This window comes from Hyperoodon ampullatus, assembly GCF_949752795.1.
Source record: "Hyperoodon ampullatus genome assembly, chromosome: 5".
Classification (NCBI taxonomy): domain Eukaryota; kingdom Metazoa; phylum Chordata; class Mammalia; order Artiodactyla; family Ziphiidae; genus Hyperoodon; species Hyperoodon ampullatus.
Genome location: NC_136918.1, coordinates 50,597,642 through 50,620,991, shown reverse-complemented (window position 1 = coordinate 50,620,991; position 23,350 = coordinate 50,597,642). Strand labels below are relative to the sequence as shown.

Here is a 23,350-nt window from a genome sequence, read left to right as displayed (position 1 = left end):
CAAATCCTGCTCTTTGTGTCGGTTGCCTCGGAGTTGCCCCTTCGCAGCCTAACAATTTACGGTAGAAAACACCGAGGTGGTGCCCCACGGCAGCACGCTCTCGACTTCCGAGCCTGCGGCCCGGGGTCTCGCCCTCCGCCCCCGGCGCCGAGCCGGGCCACGGCGCAAGGCCCCTCTCTAGCTCCCCCTCCCCGCGCGCTGCGGCTGGCCCTCCCCAGCGCCCCGCCTGACGCTGCAACTGGGCCGGCGATTCGCCATTGGATTAAAAATAGCAGCGTCCCTTCCACCAGCCCGCCAGTACGCCCAGGCCCCCCGTGCCCGCTCCAGCCCCGCGGCCCGCTCTCCCCACCCTTCCCGGCTCGGCTCCCGTCGCTCGCGCAGCCCGCCGCCGCCGCCGCCGCCGCGGGCGGACCCAGCGCTCCGCTCCGCTTGGGTGCGCGCCGCGGCCATGCAGCGCCGGGGCGCCCTGTTCGGCATGCCGGGCGGCAGCGGCAACAGGAAGATGGCTGCAGGAGACATCGGCGAGCTGCTGGTGCCCCACATGCCCACGATCCGCGTGCCCCGGTCCGGGGACAGGGTCTACAAGAACGAGTGCGCCTTCTCCTACGACTCCCCCGTAAGTGAGGCTCGGCGGCGCCGGCGGCGCCTCGGGGGAGGGTCGCGGTGCGGGCTACCTGGGGCGGCCGCGAGCAGCCGAACTCGGCGGCACGTGAAGCGGGGGGAGAAGATGCGCAGTGGCAGACAGGGACCTCCTCGCCGGGCGCCAGAGTTGGCTCAGGGGCACTGCAGTTCAGCAAACACTTAGTGAGTGCCTACTGGGTGCCCGGCGCTGCATGCCCCAAGGCTGCTGAGGCCAAAGACTGGGCGGCCGCGGTGGCTTGCTGCGCCAGGCTTCTTAGGCTGCCAGGGCCCCAGTACCTAGAAGCTTGCCCAAAACCCCGCCACTGTTTGAAAGGCAGATCGAGTCGAAGAGTTCCCTGATCTTAACTGTACGTTGCAGATGGTTTGCGTCCTCTTTGGGGCGACAGCGGAGGGCGGGTAGGTGGACGAGATTGATTCCCCCCTTCTCTTATCGGGACCGTTTGCTTTGCCCAGGAATTCCCACTCCTGGACAGTTATGATTTACTCTCTGAGCTTTTCTCCCTCCACTTTAAATTTCTCCCTACTCCTTTTCTTTACGTCAGAATGTCAGAAGAAACCTTCGGGTGCTTCCACTCGGGCAGCAGAAATAGGGGGTCTGCTGGATTACTACGGTTTCCTTAAGCCTTTCCGCTTCCTCCTCTAAATGAGTCACTTTGAAATGCAATAGTATAAATTATTAGAAGTTCAGTCGCGAGTCGTGACCTCAGAGACTGGAGGGGGAAGTGAAGACGCATCACCGCCTTCCACCCAGGGCTGTTGGTGGTGTTTTTCACCAGGTTGTATGTGTAAGTGTGAGAAGGAAAAGGAGGGTGCATGTCCCTTTCGGGAGTCAAAATGGGCTTCAAAGTGACTCAGCTGTCTGGCGTTTATCATGTCTTTTTGAGGATCAGGTTATTTTTATCCACCCACTTTAGAGCTCATGTGTCACTGGGCAGATCTCAATGCAAAAGGGAGGTGCATGGATGGAGGGACTGAGGCAGGTTTCACAACAATAGTCTAACCCATTTTATTCATATTATGTATTGTTGGCGGAAAAAAAAAAACAACCAAATGAGCGGCACATGTTCCAAAGTATCCTTTATTATATTGTGAGTTGATTTCAGCTGATTTCAAAGCCTTTTTGTTTTGTACACACTGAAGTCCCAGAATTAGTATCCTCTGTGATATTTTTCTTTTTTGTTAATTCCAGATCATTTGGGGGATAAAAATCTCATTTGTTCATTACTTATTTTTTTCTTTCAAAAAGGTCTGTGTAGAGTGGAATGAAATGGTTATATTTAATACTTAGCGTATTGTGATCGCACTATTTAATGTGACGGTCAGCAGTGTCATTAAATCCTGTTATCCACAAAGTATTTGAAAAGGCCATTTTCAGATTTTGTGTCTAGTGTTGGGTAGGTTTCCACTAATAGCTTTTAAAGCTGGAGAGGGATGACCCTAATTAATTTAAGCCACCTGCAGATTGTGAACTCCAGGAAGAAAGTAGCCTAATTGTTTTAGGATAACACATGTGAAGTGGGTAAAACTGCTTTTTCTATGTTTGATTTGGGTTACTCTTCAAATTCTTCTTACAAACTTTGTTATTGGAAGTCTTTGCCACATTATAGTGTAAGGCAGGTGTGAAAAAAAGCTTATTATTTTAATTCACTTCCACAAATAGTTATTGGGAGCTTACTGTGTGCCAGACAGTATTCTAGAAGCATCTTGTCCAGTGTAAACTGATGATTTCATTCATATCACAGTACTTCTTTGGTGAAGACTAGGCTTATTTACAATGCCCGTGAATCAGTATATTTCCTGTTTCAAGGGGGGAAGAGAAAGAAGGTTTTATAACAAGTTATATTAAAGCACAGTGCATGATAATTCCAGATCTTTCCCTGTGGTCCTTAACACTTCATCATGAACCCCATAAAGGTTCTTGAGCACCTACTATGTGCCAACTCATACATGCATGGCTATAAGAACCATACAGAGCAAAATCCATTGGTGCCAAACACGGCAGACTTTAATCCACCAGTGCTATAGGACTGTGGTAGACAAAGGACCAAAACCATTTGAGTGGAAAAAATAGTCATCCTTGCATTTGATACTTTTGAAAATGGTCTTAGATAAAGATGCATAGAAATAAATATGAGGACAACATTCTAGCTCAAGTAACAGTTCTTCTGGGATGGGTGAGAATTGTTTTTTCACTTACCAATTTGGTTTCATCCCAGGCCCACCTTCTCACCTCGACCTGTAGGTTCACCTCTCCATAACTTGGTTCATCTTGCAAGATCTGTGATGGGACCTTCCTGGAGAATGGGGACTTTGTATCTTTGTATTCCCAGCAGCTGGTGCAGCATCTGGTATATATGCCAGGAACTCAGTGAATGTGTAGGAGATACACAAATTACCTGTGGTTACACGTTCTGAAAATGGTAAGGATACAACATATGGGAAACATTGGGAAAGGAATCATGTGGGGTTATCATGTAGAAAGTGGTGACTTTGTTGTGGGGGACAGATGTGAAAGAGAGAGCCAGACTGGCAGGGTTTGAATCCCAGATCTGTCACCCAGCTCTGTAACTTCTCTGTGCCCCAGTTTCTCCATCTGTAAAATGGGGACAATCATAGAACCTACCTCATGGGGCTGTTTTGTGGATTAAATAAATTAATATGTAAAGTGTGCCTGGCCAATTAGTAATCACCATAGGAAGAAAAGGAAGAGATAAAAGAGAGTTAATCACATGTTGTAAGCCCAGGTGTTTGGTTGCCAGGGGTTATGTAGAAAGTTTGGTGTGGTTGAGTGGGGAAATTGGTTCATACTTCTGCTCACAAGCCTTCATGAACCACCATGTAAAATCTACTCTCATCTCCTTAGTTATTGAGCCCTTCCTTCATCTGAGTGTACCTTGTCCCACCTCTTCTCACTTTCTAGGTTGTCAGCTCTGGGGAGTCCAGTCTCTGGGTCTTCAGTGTGTTAAGGCTCATTTCCTTTCCTAGAACCACCTTCCTCTATTTGCCTTCTGCTTCAAACTTCATCCTTTCCTCTGAAGCCTACATTACTTAGGGTCTGTGTCTTATAACACAGCAGTTATAGTCTGTCTTCTATAGTTTATTTTCTTTTACCCATTTAACCTGTAGTTCTAAAACATCTACTTGGTATGAAGCATTAGGTAGGAGAGGAGCTGGGCCCCTCTGGTGCTAATTATGCCCCTCCCCACCTGTCTGAGAGTGGGGAGTTTACCTTATGCCCTGTCTCAGCTGGGGTCAACTGAAGACCGAGACAAGGGCTTTGGTACAGTCTGTTTATTTTGGGAAACAAAATCCAGCGGGAAAGCCTTTGAGATTATCTATTTGTAGGAAATATGAAATTGTGATTTACAATATTGATATTGTGATATTGTGATTTACAATAAGGAACATATATTTGGTCTTTGACCCTATTCCTGGCACAGAGCTCCTAAAACTTGGAATTTCCTAAGTGATAAGAGCCATGAAGGTGTCTTTTGTTATCCTTAAACAACCCACTTTCAACCACACCTAAGTTTGTGCTAGGGGCTTTTGGAAAGCTCCTAAGAATGGGCTGGTTGTCAGGGGAACCAATGATTAGAAGGTAGGAACTTTCAGTCCCTCCTCACCTCCTGGGAGGGGAAAGAACCAGAGATTGACATAATCAACAGTGGCCAATGATTTAGTCATTCTTGCCTATCTCATGAAGACAACAACAAAAATCCCTGAACTGTGGGGTTTGGAGGGTGCTGGGAGGGCACAGGAACTCCACGCCCCATTCCCCATACCCTGCCCTGCGTATCTCTTCTTCTAATTGTTCACTGGTATCCTTTAACATCCTTTGTAATAAACTGATAATCCAGTAAGTAAGTTGTTTTTCTGAGTTCTGTGGGCCGCTCTAGCAAATTAATTGAACCTGTGGAGGGGGTGGAGGGAACCTACTATTTATAGTCAGTCCTTCAGAAGCACAGGTGATAACCTGGACTTGCAACTGGTGTCTCAAGTAGGGGGGGAGGGGGAGGCAGCCTTGTGGGACTGAGCCCTTAACCTGTGGAATGTGATGGTATCTCTAGGTAGTGTCAGAACTGAGTTAAATTGTGGGGTACTCAGTGTCTATGGAGAGATGGAGAATGGCTTCCTGAGGGATCCACCCCGCCCCTCACATTCGGTGACCAGAAGTGAAGTATTCTGTGAATAGAGGAGCGACACAGGAGTGTACTTCTGTCTTTCTGTCCTTCCTTCTACGAGTACTTATCGATCTGCCTGGTACTACCTCAGTAGTACTACTACTACTACTAATTATTATTAATAATTATTAATAATAATAATTAATAATTATTATTATTGCTAATAATAATAATGAGAGCTAATATTTGTACAGAGCAGTGGTTCTCAAAGTGTGCTTCTTGGACCAGCAGTGCCAGCATGTCCTGAGAACCTGTTAGAAATGCAAATTCTTGGGTCCCATCCCAGACCCACTGAGACAGATACTCTGGGATGGGGTCTAGCTATCTGTATTTGAATAAGCTTTCTAGGTGATCCTGACCCATGCTAAAGTTTGAGAGCCAGTGATGGGGCACTTGCTAGTTGCCAGGCAGCATCCTAAGCATATATTTATTCATATATTAACTCATGTAATCCTCACAACAACCTTGTGCTGTATATTATGATCATTTTGCAGATGAGGAAACTGAAGCACAAAAGTCACACAAACTATAAGTGGTAGAGCTGAGACTTGAATCCAGGTTATCTGGCTCTAGAATCTCTGCTTTTTTGTTCTTTATTTATACCAACTTAACCATGTTAATTGTACAGTTCAGTGCCATAAACACATTCGCATCGTGTGTAACCATCACCACCATCCATCTCCAGAACTTTTCTATCATCCCAAACTGAAATTCTATACCCATGAAGCAATAACTTCCCTTCCTCCCTACTTCCAGCCTATGGTAACCACTGTTCTGTTTTCTGTCTCTATGAATTTGCCTATTCTAGGTACCTCATATAAGTGGGATCACAGAGTATGTGTCCTTTTGTGTCTGGTTTATTTCACTTAGTATATCTTCAAGAGCTTCATCCATGTTGCAGTATGTATCAGAATTTCCTTCCTTTTTTAGGCCAAATTATAGTCTATATTTTGTATAGACCACATTTTCTTTATCCATTCATCTGTCAATGGACATTTGGGCTGTTTCTGCCTTTTGGCTATCATGAATAAAGCTGCTGTGATCAGTGGTGTACAAGTATCTGTTTGAGTCCCTGTAGGGATTGCTCTTTACTATTGTGCTGTGTATGCTGCCTTCTGGGCAGTGAGACTTGCTATCACGGTGTTTAGTTGTTTCCCAGGGGAAAAAATAATTTAATTTAGGGTCTATGTGGAAAAATCCTCCTCCTGATGGATAAACAGATATAAGATAGTAAAGCAAAATTTAGGAACTTACAGATTGTTTTTTTTCTCTTGGAAGATATAAACTTAAACTAAGTCTAATTGGTTTCACATATCAAAAGTTCCCTTCCAAAATCAACTAACTAAAAAGTTGTTTTACAGCAAAAATTCTCAACTTTTTTGGCTCCTTTATACTCAAATATTTTTGAGGACCCCAAAGAGCTTTTATGTGGTTTCTATCTATTGACATTTACCATATTAGAAATTAAGACAGAAGAACTTAAAAAACAACTTCCATTCCCTTAGCTTATTAGAGTGATGATGTCATTGGATGTCACGTACTCTGAAAAATGCTCATGAGAGCATGTGAGTGATAAAGGCAAATGAGTTCATTATGAAAATAGTTTTGACCTCCCAGATCACTTGAAGGGTCTTGGGGCATCACAGGGTTCCCAGACCATACTTTGAAAACCAAAGTTCTAGAGTTTAGGCAAGTACAACTGGTTACTCCAGTGACATACCCCACCTGCATTGAGGTTTTTGTGGGTTCACATTTTCACATTGTGGTGATTGAATAATTTATTGTTAATCTTAGCTCAACCATAATGTCATATTCCACACATACATTCTTCTTAAAGCAAATTAAAATTTAGAGAATTTGACTCCTTTTGAAAACAATTGCAACTACTTGGGCTCAAATTATTGGCTCTTTTAGAGATGAGAATTCTTTATTCTTTTGAATATCAGCTTTACTGTAGGATCATCTGGCTGGGCTGTTTCTTTGGGGAACCTTACATTTTAGCATCCTGATTTTTTTCCTTTGATCATGGGTTAGGAGACTTCTGTCATCTCTTGCCTGGAAACTGAAGACCTGTCTGCCAGGACTCAGGGGAGCTGAGCAAAAGAGGATGAGGGTGGTCTCAGCATATGGGTATAGAATACCAGCTGGATAATATCTCTTGGTTCTCAACCCTATCCCTGTTTTGCTAAGCCTTCTCCCATGTTGCAGGAGCTGGGAACATGGACACTGCATTTCCCAGAATCCTTTGATGGCATGATTCTGATTTTGGTTCTGCCAGAGAGATTTGGAAGGCGAAAGAGAAGGAGAAGCCACTATTGCTATTGCACAATTCACATTGCAGATGTGAGATTTTCCAGTCAGCTTCTGAATGTCCTTCTGGGACTCAAAGACACATCAGTCATGGGGGAGCTGGGATCATCTGTTCAGTTGCTTGTGATGCTTGTGCATCCTGATTTCTTGAACTTGAGTGGTAGTTTCTCTGACCTTGGCTCTCAGCTCTTCCTATGATTCTGTAAGCCTCTAATTTCCTGTAGTAAATCTCTTCCTGCCTGAAATACCTAGAACAGTTTGTATTTTCTGACCTGTTCTGTACTGATACATGTACATTACACATACGTGTCTAGTTCTCCATGTATTATGGTACCCCTATTCTTAACTGAGCCCATTGTCCCACAGACCTGAATCCTTTGTTTTTACCTGCTTTAGAGAATAAATCAGTAGTTTGCTGGTGTGGAGGAGGGACTTGGGGTGCTGAGTAGTACCTACATAGATTTTCAACCTTTCCTCCTTATTTTAGCTCCTTTTTACCCCAATTTCAGAGTAACCTGGAGTTTTCTGGAGTCTTTTGGAAATTCTGGGGTGTAAATCAGATAGAATCTTGGCTTTTCCTCCTGCAGGGCTAGGATTCGGCTTTATCAGCTAATCTTAGTCTTTTTAGTGCTTACCCATCTACAGCACAGTTTCCAGGTTTGTGGTTTATATTTTAACAAAATCACTTAAGTGTTCTTTTATTTGGGTTTCAGAAAGGAGTGAAATTGACATATGTATGTAATCAGCCCTATGTACCCTAGAGTCCTGCTTTTCTAATCTAATAATCAAGAAGTCACTTGCTGTCTCTTTTTGGCAACAGTTAATTACACTTTAAAGTTGTGTCATTTTTAGAGTCTGGGAATGTAAGAGATGATGCTGACCCTGTCAGGGAGCCTTTTGGGGAGAGTTTTTATTCTCAGCTCACGTTGAACCTGGATATCTGTGCATCTCTGAATTCTCTTTTCTCTCCACTACATTCTTCCTGTGGACTGGAGCTCAGTTCAAGGTGCTGCCATTCATTTAGTGCCCCAGGCTGCGAGATGTACAATGCCATCCACTCTACCTCCCTCTCCCTCTCTCTCTTTTTAAACAGCTGTGTAAGATACAACAGAAAATTTACCATCTTAACCACTTTAAGTATACACATCAGTGGTATTAAGTACATTCCCATTGTTGTGTGCAACCGTCACCACTGTCCATCTCTGGAACTTTTCATCTTGCACAACTGAAACTCTTTCCCAATTAAACGATAATTCCCCATTCCTCCTTCTTCCCAGCCCCTGGCAACCACCATCCTACTTTCTGTCTCTATGAATTTGACTGCTCTAGGTTCCTTATGTAAGTGAGATCATACAGAATTTATCCTTTTGTGACTGGCTTATTTCACTTACTTTGTTTTCAAGGTTCATCCATGTTGTAGCATGTGTCAGAATTTCCTTCCCTTTTAAAGCTGAATAATAGTCCATTGTATGTATACGCCACATTCTGTTTATCCATTCAGCTATCAGTGGACACTTGCGTGGCTTCCACCGTTTGGCTATTTGAATAACGCTGCTGTGGACATAGGTGTATCCCTGTCTCTATTACGTCACTTTCCATTAGTGACCGGGTTCCGGCTTGGTCTCCTCTCTCCTTCTCCACTGCCAGGGCTCAGGCCCTCATCACCTCTTGCCTGGATGGACTCTTGCAGAAGCCTCGTAACTGACCACCTTGCCTTCCTTTTATCTGTCACATTGCACTCCCAGTTGTTTCTCTAGAACATGGGTCTTATCCTGTCTTCCCTGCCTAGGAATTTTCAGTGGCACTGTTCAGACTTTTCTAACAGAGCAAACGAGTCAATTGACCACGTTGATCCAACTTTCCTTGCCAGTGTTGTCCCTTAGCACCTTTGTGTTCTTCAGATGCCCCATGCCTTCATCCCTCCATGCATTGGCCTGTGCTTGGAATGGAATGCCCTCTCCCAACCCCTCACCCCCTGAAAACCCCACCGATCCTTAAAAACCAGCTCAGGTGTTCTCCTGGGGTCTTCCCCACACACCCCCAAGCTGCGTTAGAGAATTATTTTCCTGTGCTTTCAAAGCACTTTGTTCATCTCTATCGTGGTTGGGATACCGGTTGTTGAAGACACAGAATAGCTGAGGTCTTAGAGAGTTAAGGATTGAAAGCTGTGCCGTTTGGGAACCTGTTCTAGTAAGGCTGTATCTTTTCTGTTTTTCTGTTTTTAAAAAAAATCATGAGCATGCATTTTGGAATAAAAAATGTTATTAAAAATAACCAATGCCATATTTTTACTTTATCATATTGTCTGGAAAGTCGTAAGCTGGACCCTTGAAAAGCTAGGGAAATGTGTCTTGGGTACTTGCTGAGTATTTTGTGTATTATGATTCTAGATGCCCCAGGATCTTGGTAGAAATGATCACACATGATGCCCCTCGGGGAGGTGACAAGAGAGCTGGTGTCTGTGGGTGTCGCCCAGGCCTCTGTGCTGCCACTCATGATCAGCCCAGGACACCCGTTGTCCCCATGGGCAGGGCAGATGTGAACGAGAGCACCCATTTTTAGAGCTGGAACAGCAGGACAAGGCAATAATAAGAATTTTTTTTTTAGCATGGAGGCAAAAGAATTTACTTAGGAACGTGACAGATTTCAAATCCTAGTTTGTCACTTAGTAGCTATGTTAACTTGGGCAAGTTGCTTAATTTTTCTACACCTTAGTTACTAGTTAGTAATCAATTTGCATCAAATTTGGGATGGGAAATGTCACTGAGCTTGATGTTTCTGTGTTGATTGGTGTAATGTTTATATATTGAACATAATTATGATATTTTGTATATGATATAAATAATGATCTTCTCTGTTATCTCAACAACATTTACTCAATAACCCAGTTTTTACTGAGAGACAATGGTATTTGTAATATCTTGTTTCCTTATATACACAAATTTTATTTCTGGATGTTCTTTTTTTTTATAGTCACCATTTTTTTTTATTAGTTTCTGCTTTATAACAAAGTGAATCAGTTATACATATACATCTGTTCCCATATCCCTTCCCTCTTGCGTCTCTCTTCCTCCCACCCTCCCTATCCCACCCCTCCAGGCGGTCACAAAGCACCGAGCTGATCTCCCTGTGCTATGCGGCTGCTTCCCACTATCTATCTACCTTACATTTGGTAGTGTATATATGTTCATGCCTCTCTCTCGCTTTGTCACATCTTACCCTTCCCCCTCCCCATATCCTCAAGTCCATTCTCAAGTAGGTCTGTGTCTTTATTCCTGTTTTACCCCTAGGTTCTTCATGACATTTTTTTTTCTTAAATTCCATATATATGTGTTAGCATACGGTATTTGTCTTTCTCTTTCTGACTTACTTCACTCTGTATGACAGACTCTAGGTGTCCATCATCGAATGAATGGATAAAGAAGATGTGGCACATATATACAATGGAATATTACTCAGCCATAAAAAGAAACGAAATTGAGCTATTTGTAATGAGGTGGATAGACCTAGAGTCTGTCATACGGAGTGAAATAATAAGAATTTAATGAATCTGAACGAGACTCCAGACTAGAGATGTTGCAGAATAGTATGTGCTTCCTGTAATAAGATTAACAATAAAACATTTTGTTTTGTGTTAATTAGCAAGTACTAATACTTATTTAGCACCTCTTATGCCCCCAGGACTGCGCTAGGTGCTATTGGGGACATGTGAGTATTAGGAGAGAAACAGGACCACAGGAAAGGAGAGTATGATCTGGATCTTTCTATCATAGTGGAGTGTGAGCACCAATTTTGAGTGTCTATGATGAGTCAAATACTGTTCTAGGTACTTCTATATATAGCATCTCATTTAATTACAATTGTAACTGGTTATAAATGATAATTACTATGTTTTACAGAGAGGAAACTGGGAGTCAGGGAAGTTAGCTTGTTCAAAGACGTGTACAGACATCTCAGTTTGTGACAGAGATGGGACGTAAGCCCTGATATGTCATGAGGTTAGACCATGAAGCACTTATAGGATATTTAAGTTTTGAACCATGTGGCACTTGTAATGTGTGAATGGAGATTTCAGGCACAGGAGTAATCAGTAAAGTCTAGAAGAGTTATTGGCCTGGACAACTGGATGGGATCTGAAAAGGTGGCATTTTGGAGGAGGGGAGACAAAGGTGTGGGGGTGGCACCAAGCTAGGCATGTAAATGAGAGCTTTCACTGGCTTATGGAAGAGAGGATTACTGGGGAGACTGGAAAGCAAGGCTGGGACTTCTGTGGGTTGTGAAGGAGATTGTCTGGATAAGATTAGACCGGATGAGTAGGCCAGTTAAGAGCAAGGGAACAGCATGAGGCCGTGGTTATTTGGTGTGGCTGTTCTGGAAGTGGAATGAGGAGTAGGTTGGGAGGTAGGGAGACCTCGAATCGGAATTCAACTAGGAGCCTCTTGTAATATCGGAGGGGGGCGCTTTCCTGAGGGTGATGGCAGTGGGGATAGAGATGGTGGGGTATTGGGACTAAACTCGGTAGAGATTTCGATGAAAGATATGGCTCAACTTAGTGACAGAATATGCAGTGGGTGAGGAATGGGAGGAGTTAAAGATGACTTCACAGCCGGTACCCTGGGAGGTGGAGTGTATCAAGGTCATAGATGAGGAAGGTGAAAGCCCACAGGGAAAACTGGGGACTGACTGGCTTGGAGCTCAGAGGTCAGGGTTCGGATTGCAGAGTTTGGCAGACCCTAGTTTAGAGACCCTGGATTTGTGAGTAACCCTTCCTTTTGATGGGCCTCAGGACCCCACCTCTTTGCTCCTGGGATCTTTGCCCCCCAGGTTGTTGAGGAAGCAGAGACTGGCACAGGCCTCTTGCCCTCCCACCGATTGGCCCAAGTTCCAGAGAAACTCAGACAGGAGCCCGGGGCAGTATTTCCAGCCTGAGGCTTTGGAAGGAGCCTCAGTTGGTGTGGGCTCTCTCTCCAGACCCCCCAACCAGCAGAACGGGACCACTGATAGATCCAGTTTAGTGGCTGAAGTTGATGAGGGTGCGTGTGCCGTGGAGGCTGTCAAACCCTACAGCTGCTTCCCTAGCGTGTCGGAGCCCTGCCCGTCTTGCCACTGCTGTTGTCAGGGAGCTGCCTGGAAAGGCTAACTCCAAGGACTCAGCTGTCCTGTCCTTTTTTCTTAAGACTTTTTTTGATGTGGACCATTTTTAAAGTCTTTTATTGAATTTGTTACAATACTGCTTCTGTTTCATGTTGTGGTTTTTTGGCCGCGAGGCACGTGGGATCTTAGCTCCTAGACCCGGGATCGAACCCGCAGCCCCTGCCTTGGAAGGCGAAGTCTTAACCACTGGACCACCAGGGAAGTCCCCTCCAGCTGTCCTTTTGAGTTCGGGGAGTGGAGCTCTCAGGGCCTGCTCCAGCTTCTCCCCTCCCTTGCAGGAAGGCCTGGCAGAGCACCTGGCCCAGGCTACTCACTTCAGTGGGGTGGTTCCCTTCTGCTTTCTTGGAATGATATAGCCTTGAAAAAAAGGAAGAAACTGTTCTTTTCCCCAGGCCCCTACAATGGCCTGTGCTAACTGCCTGCCGCCCACCTAGCTCCTGCCACCAAAACGACATCTGCTTCTCAGTTGAACCCGGTAGCACTTGGGGGGCCAGACTGGCCTGGGTCCCGGTCTGCCCCCCTTCTTACTACTTCATAGCAGCAGGACTTCAGCAAGTGCCTTAATTTCACTGACTTTCTCTAAGCCTTGGTTTTCCCTTCTGTACTACCTACCTTGCAGGGTTTGTTGTACTCATGGCTGCCCGTGGAATACTACTTATTGCTATCCTTCTCTTTAGTGGGAGGTAGTGGGGGGGATCCCTCCGAGAAGAAGGTGAAATGGGATTTATATGGTCTTGGGGTTGCCATAGAGGGACGTCCTGTACTTGGTAATTCTTTGTGAGGCTCTGTCTGGTAGCAGAAGCCTTGGGCGTGGAGTGTTTGCTAGCCTCCTTTGCGGGGAGCTCTGTTCAGGGGTGTTATTCATACTCAACTTCAGCTCATACTGATGGACTTTTTATGGGTTAGCCTGGAAACCTAATCTTCATGTTTAATATAGTTTATCAGGGGAAATGAATCCTGAAGAAAGCTATCTATTCTTTTATTTTATTTTATTTTATTTTATTTTTTTTGCGGTACGCGGGCCTCTCACTGTTGTGGCCTCTCCCGTTGCAGAGCACAGGCTCTGGACGCGCAGGCTCAGCGGCCATGGCTCACGGGCCCAGCCGCTCCGTGGCATGTGGGATCTTCCCGGACCGGGGCACGAACCCGTGTCCCCTGCATCGGCAGGCGGACTCTCAACCACTGCGCCACCAGGGAAGCCCAAGCCATCTATTCTTAAAAATAATAAGAAAAGACTATAAGAGGTTTTTACCTTTGACAAGGTGGTTTCACATTTTTTTTTTTTAGATGTAAGCTGGGAATTACTTAGATGGATTATAGCTTTAGTTCAGCGCTGCTGAAGATGCTCACCTCAGTGTCTTCATTCTCTGACAATTTTTATTTTGCCCATTTGTCCTCTGAGCATCGTAGTAGCTGCTCTTCCTTGTATCCTGCCCAAACCCTTCCCAGCTGTTCAGGTGACAGCATCCTTATGGCTCCAAATACCCAGAGCAAGGATTTAGTTTCATACTTAGGAAAAAAGTTAATAAATGATGCCTCAGTGGAACAGTAAATTTATAGTGTGTCAAAACCTTGCTGCTTGGACTGTGCCTTTAGCCGTCTGGGACCAGGCTGTGCAGCTGTAAGGCGTAGGAGTTCCCTGCAGAGAGAACGTCAAAGTTGGAGCAAACTAGAAGAATCATGACTGCATTAACATGTCTATTTTTTCTTCACACTTCATGGCCACAAGCATGATTTATCAACATTTAGCAGAGGCTTACAGTCTCTTGGGATTATATGTGTTTGTTTTTTTTCTACTTAGCTGATTTGGACAAATTTATTTCTGTGGATTTGCTGTTGAAACCAAGGTTTTGGATTTTGCAAATGTTGTATTCTGGTAGTTCTGTTCTACTGGTGAGCTGTTTGAGTCCTTCCCAGCCTTTTTTTAAAAAAATAAATTTATTTATTTTATTTTAATTATTTTATTTTTGCTTTGGGTCTTTATTGCTGTGCGCGGGCTTTCTCTAGTTGTGGCGAGTGGGGGCCCCTCTGTTGCGGTGCACGGGCTTCTCATTGCAGTGGCTTCTCTTGTTGCAGAGCACGGGCTCTAGGCGCGTGGGCTTCAGTAGTTGTGGAATGCAGGCTCAGTAGTTGTGGCGCACAGGCTTAGTTCTGCGGCCTGTGGGATCTTCCTGGACCAGGGATCAAACCGTGTCCCCTGTGTTGGCAGGCGGCTTCTTAACCACTGCGCCACCAGGGAAGTCCCCCAGCCTTTTTTTTTTTTGCGGTACGCGGGCCTCTCACTGTTGTGGCCTCTCCCGTTGCGGAGCACGGGCTCCGGACGCACAGGCTCAGCGGCCATGGCTTACGGGCCCAGCCGCTCCGCGGCATGTGGAATCTTCCCGGACCGGGTCACGAACCCGTGTCCCCTGCATCGGCAGGCGGACTCTCAACCACTGCACCACCAGGGAAGCCCCCACCAGCCTATTTTTTGATAGTGATTTTTCTCTGTCACATTTCCCCTTTCTGTGGGTTGTGTGCTTGCTGCACTTGATCTGGAACTTTGTTTTACTTTCTTCTTTTTTGAAAATTTAATTAATTTATTTTTATTACTTATTTATTTATTTTGGCTGCACTGGGTCCCAGCTGCAGCACGTGGGATCTTCGTTGTGCGTGTGGGATCTTTAGTTGCGGCATGCGGACTTCTCAATTGTGGCCTGCGCACTCTTAGTTGCGGCATGCATGTGGGATCTAGTTCCCCAACCAGGGGTCGAACCCGGGCCCCCTGAATCGGGAGCATGGAGTCCCAACCACTGGACCACCAGGGACAACCCCCTTTTACTTACTGACTGCACATTTGCTTCCTATCTGTGTGTACTTAATTTTTGTATTTTAAAACTGTGGTCTGTTTGTTTTGCTCTAGAAGCCAGATTGTACTGGAGAATCTGTGCTCCGGTCATTGGAATATTCATATGTACCGTTCAGATATGGAAGTATCCGAGAGGCTGGATTAATAGGCAGATGCTTGCTTGATGAAAGCAAGAGTCAAGCAGAGAGAGGTGGGCAGTCTTATGAAGTAATGAATCAAAGCAGTTAGGGGTTGACCTCGATTCTGCCATTTCCCACACACTTCTACAGCTATTCTGTCTTCTATGCTTATGGGCTATACCCTAAAGTTATAGACTGAATCTATCCCAGTCTCCCCATCTCTGCCACGAGCAACCCAGCCCCCACTCCCTCCTCTGCCACCCCCAGAGGCTAAGGTGCCGTCTTGCCTTGTTTAGACAGGGCTGTCTAAAGGACTTTCTGGGATGATGGAATTGTTCCATATCTGCACTGCCCAGTATGGTAACCCTAGCCACATGTGACTGTGTACTGAGCTCTTGAAATGTGGCCAGTGCGATGAAGAAACTGTTTTTTATTTAACCTAATTCAATTTAGATTGAAACATTCACATATGCCTAGTGGCTACTGTATTGGACAGCGTGGGTCTAGACTTTACAGTAGCCTTGGAACCATGTATTCTCTGGATCCTCTCCCCATAATTCTCTTCCTGTTGCCAGAGTGATCTTTCTTTTTTAAAAAAATAAATTTATTTATTTATTTATTTTTGGCTGCATTGGGTCTTCGTTACTACATGCAGGCATTTCTCTAGTTGGGGCAAGCGGGGGCTACTCTTCGTTGTGGTGCGCGGGCTTCTCATTGCGGTGGCTTCCCTTGTTGCGGAGCACGGACTCTAGGCACAGGGGCTTCAGTAGTTGTAGCTCGTGGGCTCTAAGCACAGGCTCAGTAGTTGTGGCGCACGGGCTTAGTTGCTCCGTGGCATGTGGGATCTTCCCGGACCAGGGCTCTAACCTGTGTCCCCTGCATTGGCAGGTGGATTCTTAACCACTGCGCCACAAGGGAAGTCCCAGAGTGATCTTTAAAAATGTAGATCAGATTGTGGCGCTTCTCATCTGGGAATCCTCCAGTGGTTTTGCATCCTGCTCTTCTTCTGCCTCTGCAGGCCTCTCCTCCCTCTCCCTCGACTCCAGCACCCTGAGTTTCTTTCTGTCTTTTGAGGACATAGCCAGGCTTTTCCTGGAGTTGTGGCTTTTGTACGTGCTTTTTCATCTAGAGAGGGTTCTCTTTCCACTGTGCTTGCCTGATCCCTCATCCTGAGATCTCGACCTCCCGGAGAGCCCCCCATGCTCCACCCCCATCACGCTGTTTCAAGACCCCAACTCCCTGGTCTCCACCCTCAGGCTCCTCTATCACTCTTATCTCTGCCAGAAATTATCTTTTATGTCTCTTTCTGTTTATTTTCTGTCTCTCCTTGCTGGGATGTCAATGTTATCAGGACACCAAGCTTGCTTGTCTCTCTCTCTGCTGAATAAACTTCCTGCCCCACATCCCCCCGCCCCCCTTCTCTTGCCCCCAGAGAAGACATCACAGCCTCATTCTCTCTCATGGCTTCTTTTCCAGACTCCGCGCAGACCATCCCCGCCTGTAAATTTAGATGGCATCCGACTGGGGTACAGTGTCCTTGATTAGCTTCATTTTTCTCAGTTGTAATCACATTCTTGTCTGCCTTCCTAATCACCTCTCTTTTACTTGTGTGTTCCCACGTTTCCTTAGCTACTCATTTCGAGATAATCTCTTAGTTATTTCAAACCACACTTTTACTTGGAGTAGCGAGAATATCCAGACCCTTAAAGCTGTGAAGTTGTGAAAGCCTAAGGAAAGCTTGGTTTAAGAAAAGGAAACATTTGAATGACTGCCTGTTCTATTCCACATATATTTTTGGATTCTAAATACTTTCAGTTAAGAAAAATATTATTGTTTTTATTAATAAAAAGTGAATCCATGTTCCTAAAGAAAAATTAGAAAATGCCAAAAGACTATGTGAAGAAAAAAAAAATCACACCTTATTTCCTGATGCTGTTACGACATCCTGTGCCGTGGAGTGTGTACGTGTTGTGTATATTACATCGTACACACTCTTTTGTCACTTGCTTTTTTCACTCAAAAATACTATGTACAGTTTTTCCTATTAGTAAATACTCATCCCAAGTCAATTTTAAATGGCTGAAGAAGTGTTACCTTTCATAGATGTACCGTAAATTACTAAGCAAATCTGTTCTTGAGCGTGGGGGTTAGTTCTTTTCACTATTATAAGCAGTTATTTTAGTTCATTTCCTTTCTCTCCTTTTTTTTTTTTTCTTTTTAAATAATCAGTGTTCTAGGAAATACTGCATTCTTGTCCCTTTTGTCTCCCTTGTGGATGGGTGTGTGTGTCATGGATTTGTTGTGACTCCATCTACCTACATCATGTTTCTCTTTGAGGCAATGACCACTTGTTTTCCACACTGTTCTGATGTTATACAAACAAGGGTTATGTAGGACACTGTTTCCTGAGTGCGCGGCTCACACAGGCTCCCTCTCCCTTCCTGTTTTCCAGCGGAGGCTGGTCTCCAAGAACACACTGTCGTAAACAAAGTTCTTCAAACACCTACTGATTGACAGTGTGGTGTATTTTTATTTAAAATGACTGTTCACTTGCTCCTCTGAAACATGTTATAACCTTGACCTTTATATTCGCCAGGGTTTTAATATTCTTTTAAATGGCAAGCAGTGTAAAACAAGGTGATTTTGTCCTTAATGTTACTTCTGAGTAGTATGCAGGGTCATCCAACATAAAGTAATAAGTGAATGGCTCTGTATCTCTTGTATCTGTATTGAAATGCATTGAAGACTGGGTTTAAACAATGCATGGGCTTCTAATGCTGCTCTTCTCTTTTAGGGATTGATCGTGGGGTGGGAGAAGTTGACAGAGGGAATTGTTATGGAGCTTTGGAGAAGCCCTGAGTGGTATTTCTTGACTTCCTTGTAATTTCAGGTTTCTAAATCAAGTCTTGCATCTTGGTCACGTTTCTGTACAGTGCATCATGTAAATGATAATTAGAATCTTCTTTAGCTAAGACCATGCAGAGAAGCACACACTCGTCATTCTGGGCTGGGTGGCCTCTGGAAGTAGGAGCCAGATAGGGTCCATGGTGGGAAGGGGTTGTGGAGACAGCATTGCTGTCTTGAAGAACCATGTGAGGCTGGCTCTTGGTTATGGAAAGCAGGAGAGCTGGGACAGTGCATTTCTGGTGTCCATGTTGCTAAGAGCATGACTTTAGCCAAACAAACCTGAAAAGTGAGTATTCCTGCTGGTGCCTCTGTCTGTTTTTCTATGCCTGGCCATCGGTTTTCTTTTGATGATTCCCATTGTTTAGTTATGCCAAAGAGTTTAAATTGAGCCTGTGCTGCGCAGTGTATTTTAAATCCAGATCGGGTGGGCACTGAGGACCAGTTTGAGAGAGAGAGACTAAACTGTGTAACTAAATGACAAATAACTACACAAAACTTGCAGTTCCATGTTTGTCCAGTCCTGCTCTGCACTGTTCAGGTACAGTTTTTGCAATTCAGTAATGAACGTGATACAATTTTCCTGCCCTCAAGGAGCAAATGCATGCATGGCTCAGCTTCTGAATGTGGTGGTCCCAAATGAAGGAAGCTTGGGTTTCTCACAGCTGCAGATTTCAATGAACAAGATGCTAACAGTTGTGAAGTGAAAGTGGATTTGGTGTTAAGGACCATCAGTACAGGGGGATGAGCAGAGGGATGTGGGAATCGGTCACGGGCAGAGGCTGGGAGGTTGATAGATGGGTGTGGGACCTGGGCAGTGTCTGCAGATGTGCAGGCGGTGACATGTGCAGCTGATTTTGACATGGGCAGCTGATTTTGACATGGGCTGCTCTGAAGGCTTGAGGCCTGTCCTGGTGTCCCTGGCGGTCCTTGAAGAGATGCTTTCCTGACAGCGAGACTCTCAGAACTGGGCAGTTCACCTAGCTCTAGAGCAGGGCTACTTGAAGTGTGGTCAGCTGACTGGTGCCATGAGATAAGCACAAATATTGAGAGTAGGTGCTTAGAAATTTCTATAGCAACTTGACATTGAAGCCACATCCAAGTGCATCAACAGTGGATTAGTTTGTTTGAACAGGATATAGACCCATTTGGGTTTTGTGGTGCTTACACATGTCAGTTCACACCTGGCTGGAGCTGAGAACTAGCCACGTGCAGTGGGACCACCAGGACCATGTATCTTTCCTTAATGAATAGAAGCAAAACAAAATACAAAACAAAACGAAACAACCTGGTCCTTCACGACAGTAGTATGAGAAACACCACTCTAGACCAAGCACAAAGGTAATGGGAAGCAAGGCTGAGGACCCCCAAGTCAAGAACTTAAATAAATATAAAACCGTTGATCTGTTCCAGTTTCATTTCAGGTTTTTGTCAGCGTACAGCCTCCCTTCACCTCTCCCTTTTCTTCCTTGTCATCAGTATGTGTTCTTTTTCCATGAACATTATTTTTTGTATGTACATTATACACAATTCTATACATATTTTCTGTATGCAATTACACAGAATTCATACATTTGTCATTTTAAATAATGTTACAGTATTTGTTGTGTTTATATGTCTCAAGTTCTTAGTTCCTCTATTTGGGGCCATTGCTGCTTTTTCCTATTATAAATAGTTCATCTGTGAATATTTTTGTACAAATTAGTTTTTTTTCCTCTCTCTTACTGTTGGGTTTCTGCCGTCATACTCAAAGGAGAAATACTGTGTCAAAGGTCATAGTTTTATTGCTCTCTAGAAGGGTGGAACCGATTTATATTGTAGGAGTAGATATACAGGTTTTCTCCGTGGCTTCAGGCTGTGTAATATTAATACTTTTTGCTAGTTTAGTAGGTGAATAATTGCCTCAATCTCAAAACAATCTCAAAAACAATTGAAATTGTTTTAATTGCTTACTTCAGGAGGTAGTTATGATGATTTGATTTTAGTATATTCTTACAGTTAAAACTAAGCGATCTTTAAAAAAACAACAGCGAGCTCTTACCAAGCTGAACCTGAATGTTGACATCTTGTATCAATAATTTTATCACTTTTTACATGGTTTGGATATAAGCTTTTCTTCATTATACTTTACATCTTTCCCCATTCTGTTATTGTTGGTTTTCTGTTTGTTTCCTTATATTTTGTAATGCAAAACTTGTTCTTTAGTGTTTACATTTTTATACTCAACTACTCCATCTCTTTTGATATTATATATTTTCTTGGCCAGAAATTATTTTCCCCTTCACAAGTAGGATAAATATGCTATTCTGCTCTTTTTTCTAGTTTTTTAGATGCTTTTCTCCTGGATCTATCTAGACCTCGTTATAGTGTTTGGTGTAAGATGTGGATCTAGATTAATTTTCTTCTATACTGCTGTGTAACTCTCCCAGTAACTTTTATTAGTGATTTCTACCCCCCCCCCCTTATTTTTGTGTATCTTGTGGTTTGACGTATATTAAGCAATTATCATAGAATGAATATATTTTTGGAATCTCCATTCTTATGCTACTGTTTGTTAAAAAAATTAACCCAATATATGTGAATTTTATTGTAATCTATTTTAGTAAACACTCTACCATTATTACTTGAAAACTGTATTAGTTTGTATTCTGCCCTCTTATTCTTTGAGCTACATTTCACTGTCAATTTGTACGGTTCTCTAACCTGCCTGGTTTCTTTTTTTAAAACATTTTTTGAATTTTTATTTTTTTCTAAAGACATATCACACCAAATCTTAAGACAAAAGACACTGGATATTAAGAAAGAGGTGGTCCATCCCCATCTTTACCATCTAGTGCAGTTACTTTTCTTGTGTGTACTCTGCTAGCATTATTACAAAAACCAAGATGTGATCCTTGGTTTCTGCAGTTTTAGCAGTACTTATACGAGAAGGTCCTTCCTGATTTCTTGGCTGCACTATTGGCCACATGAAGGCAAGTGCTTTATAGTGCTTTCTGGGGCAGTGATTTTAGTGGGGGTGTGGGTGGTCTATGAGAGGATGAGGGTGAGGATTTGAAAACTCTTAAGAGTCAATTAGCTTAGCACTGATCCCAGGCTATAAACCAGTCTCTGTGCTTTGGTCACAAAGGAATCTGGTTGAGATGTGTCAGCACAGACTTGTCATCATTAGGAGAGAAGCCACTCAGAGCACATGGCATGGAGTATTGATTTTGTATGTGAAAGAAAGTGTCTTATAGGACCAATATTTAGACAATAATGAGACAAGAGGGAAGAAAGTGTAGATCATTAGACTGGGGTGTTTTGTTCTATATGGGGTAGCTTTTAAAGGGTTTTTCTGTCTCAGTGTGTCTTGAAATTTTAGAACTTCTGGGAAGTCCCTTGGGCAGTGCTTCCATCTCAGAGCCGCTAGAGAGGGGCATATGCTGTTTCCGAGGCCAGCCCATATGTGGGATGGAAGATGTCCTTGGATGTTTGTAATAGAATCCTTCGCGATGTGGGGTCATCTATGAGTGCCAAAGCATTTTTTTCTTTGATTATGGACTTTGTGACAGTATCAGGTGACTCCAGAGATTTGAGATCGAATGTTTGGCATATTAAATTTTTATCAAATTCCCTAATAAGTAAAAAATTCTTGGCAATGAAATTAGCAAAGATTGTATGATTATTTTAGAGATTATATACTCTCGCATCATATAGCTATTCTATATTTTTCTTCGGAAAAATGCTATGCTTGAACGTTTTTCTTCTTCTACTTGCTAATTTCTTGCTTCTCCCACTAGTTGCCTACTACATTTTCTGACAGATTAATATTTGTTATCGCCAGCCTGTATGGCTGTCAGGCTCACTTTTTTCTTCCTTCTGCTCTTCCCCCCAATTATAAAATAATTGTGATAATAGGAGATACATGTAGCACACAGACCTTTTAGCTCGTAATAAATAATTATCGATGTTTATGTAATAATTTATAGCATGGAGGGTGTTTCATCACCTTTGAACTTCACTAAACCTTGTGAAGTGGGAATTATTGCTAAAGCCATGTTTATTGAGGAAAATACTGAAGCTCAGAGACTATCTGATAACCTGTTTAGGCAACAGAGCTAAGTAGTGGCAGTTTAGGACCTCTGCTTACAAATCTCATATTTCCCCCATTATATCTTCTGGTTTGAGTTCTTTTTGATCGAATTACATTTTGTTGGAAGAGAATGGAAGTGTTGTTCTTCTTTTATTTAAATCACACTGTGGGATGCTCAATTTAATGGGCTTAATGAATAGCTGACCGTTATAATGATGCAATATTTTTTTTCTTAAGGATTATGACTATGCAAAAGAATATGTTTATTTAAAAAATCTTTTGAAAATATTTATCTAATCTGTTGATCAGGTGAATGTAATGTGCTGCCCCTCGTTGAAGAGCTTTTCTAAGTTTATTCTAGTGATGTCATTTTTTTTGGCTGCGTTGGGTCTTCGTTGCTGTGCGCAGGCTTTCTCTAGTTGCGGCGAGCTCTTCGTTGCGGTGCACGGGCGTCTCACTGCGATGGCTCCTCTTGTTGCAGAGCACGGGCTCTAGGTGCACGGGCTTCAGTAGTCGTGGCTCACGGGCTTAGTTGCTCTGCGGCATGTGGGATCTTCCCGGACCAGGGCTCAAACCCGTGTCCCCTGCATTGGCAGGAGGATTCTTAACCACTGTGCCAGCAGGGAAGCCCCAGTTATAGTGTTCTTGTTGTGACAAGGCTCCTTTATGTCTGGCTTATAAACCATAGATACGATGTTGGAAATTTTTATTTGAAATTTTAAAAAATAAACAATCTTGAGTTATTGGTACTTTAAAGATTATTTTTCATATATTTGTAATGAGCATCAGTGTCTGTTTTTGATACTGTAATTTGTGCTCTACTAAAATTCATTGTAAGGAATTTTGGTAGGTGTTTGTTGGCAAATTCTAACAGGTATTTAAAATTTTTGTTTTTTAAAGAATTATTTGGAGGGGTGAAACTAGACTAATAGGATCATAATAAAAATCCATTTCCATTGAGGAAAGGATGGCTAATTGTATAGGCTAAGTTTATGGAGAAGCACATTAAGCAAAGTGAGAGAAAAGGAGAGAGGAAATTGGGATAGAAAAATATCTTATTTATTTATTTAGGCCATGTCTTGGGGCTTGTGGGATCTTAGTTCCCCGACCAGGGAGACTG

The 23,350-nt window shown here is 43.5% G+C and overlaps 1 protein-coding gene across 1 annotated transcript in view; it reads left to right on the top strand.

Moving 5' to 3' along the window:
• Positions 1–448: 448 nt before the first annotated feature.
• USP13 (ubiquitin specific peptidase 13) overlaps positions 449–23,350 on the top strand; it is a gene marked incomplete at its 5' end in the record, with an annotated part of 116,879 nt that continues 93,977 nt past the window's right edge. Inside the window, one exon of the mRNA XM_079704199.1 lies at positions 449–616. Within this exon, the coding sequence (XP_079560325.1) occupies positions 449–616 (168 nt within the window). The remainder of the gene's footprint in view (positions 617–23,350) is intronic.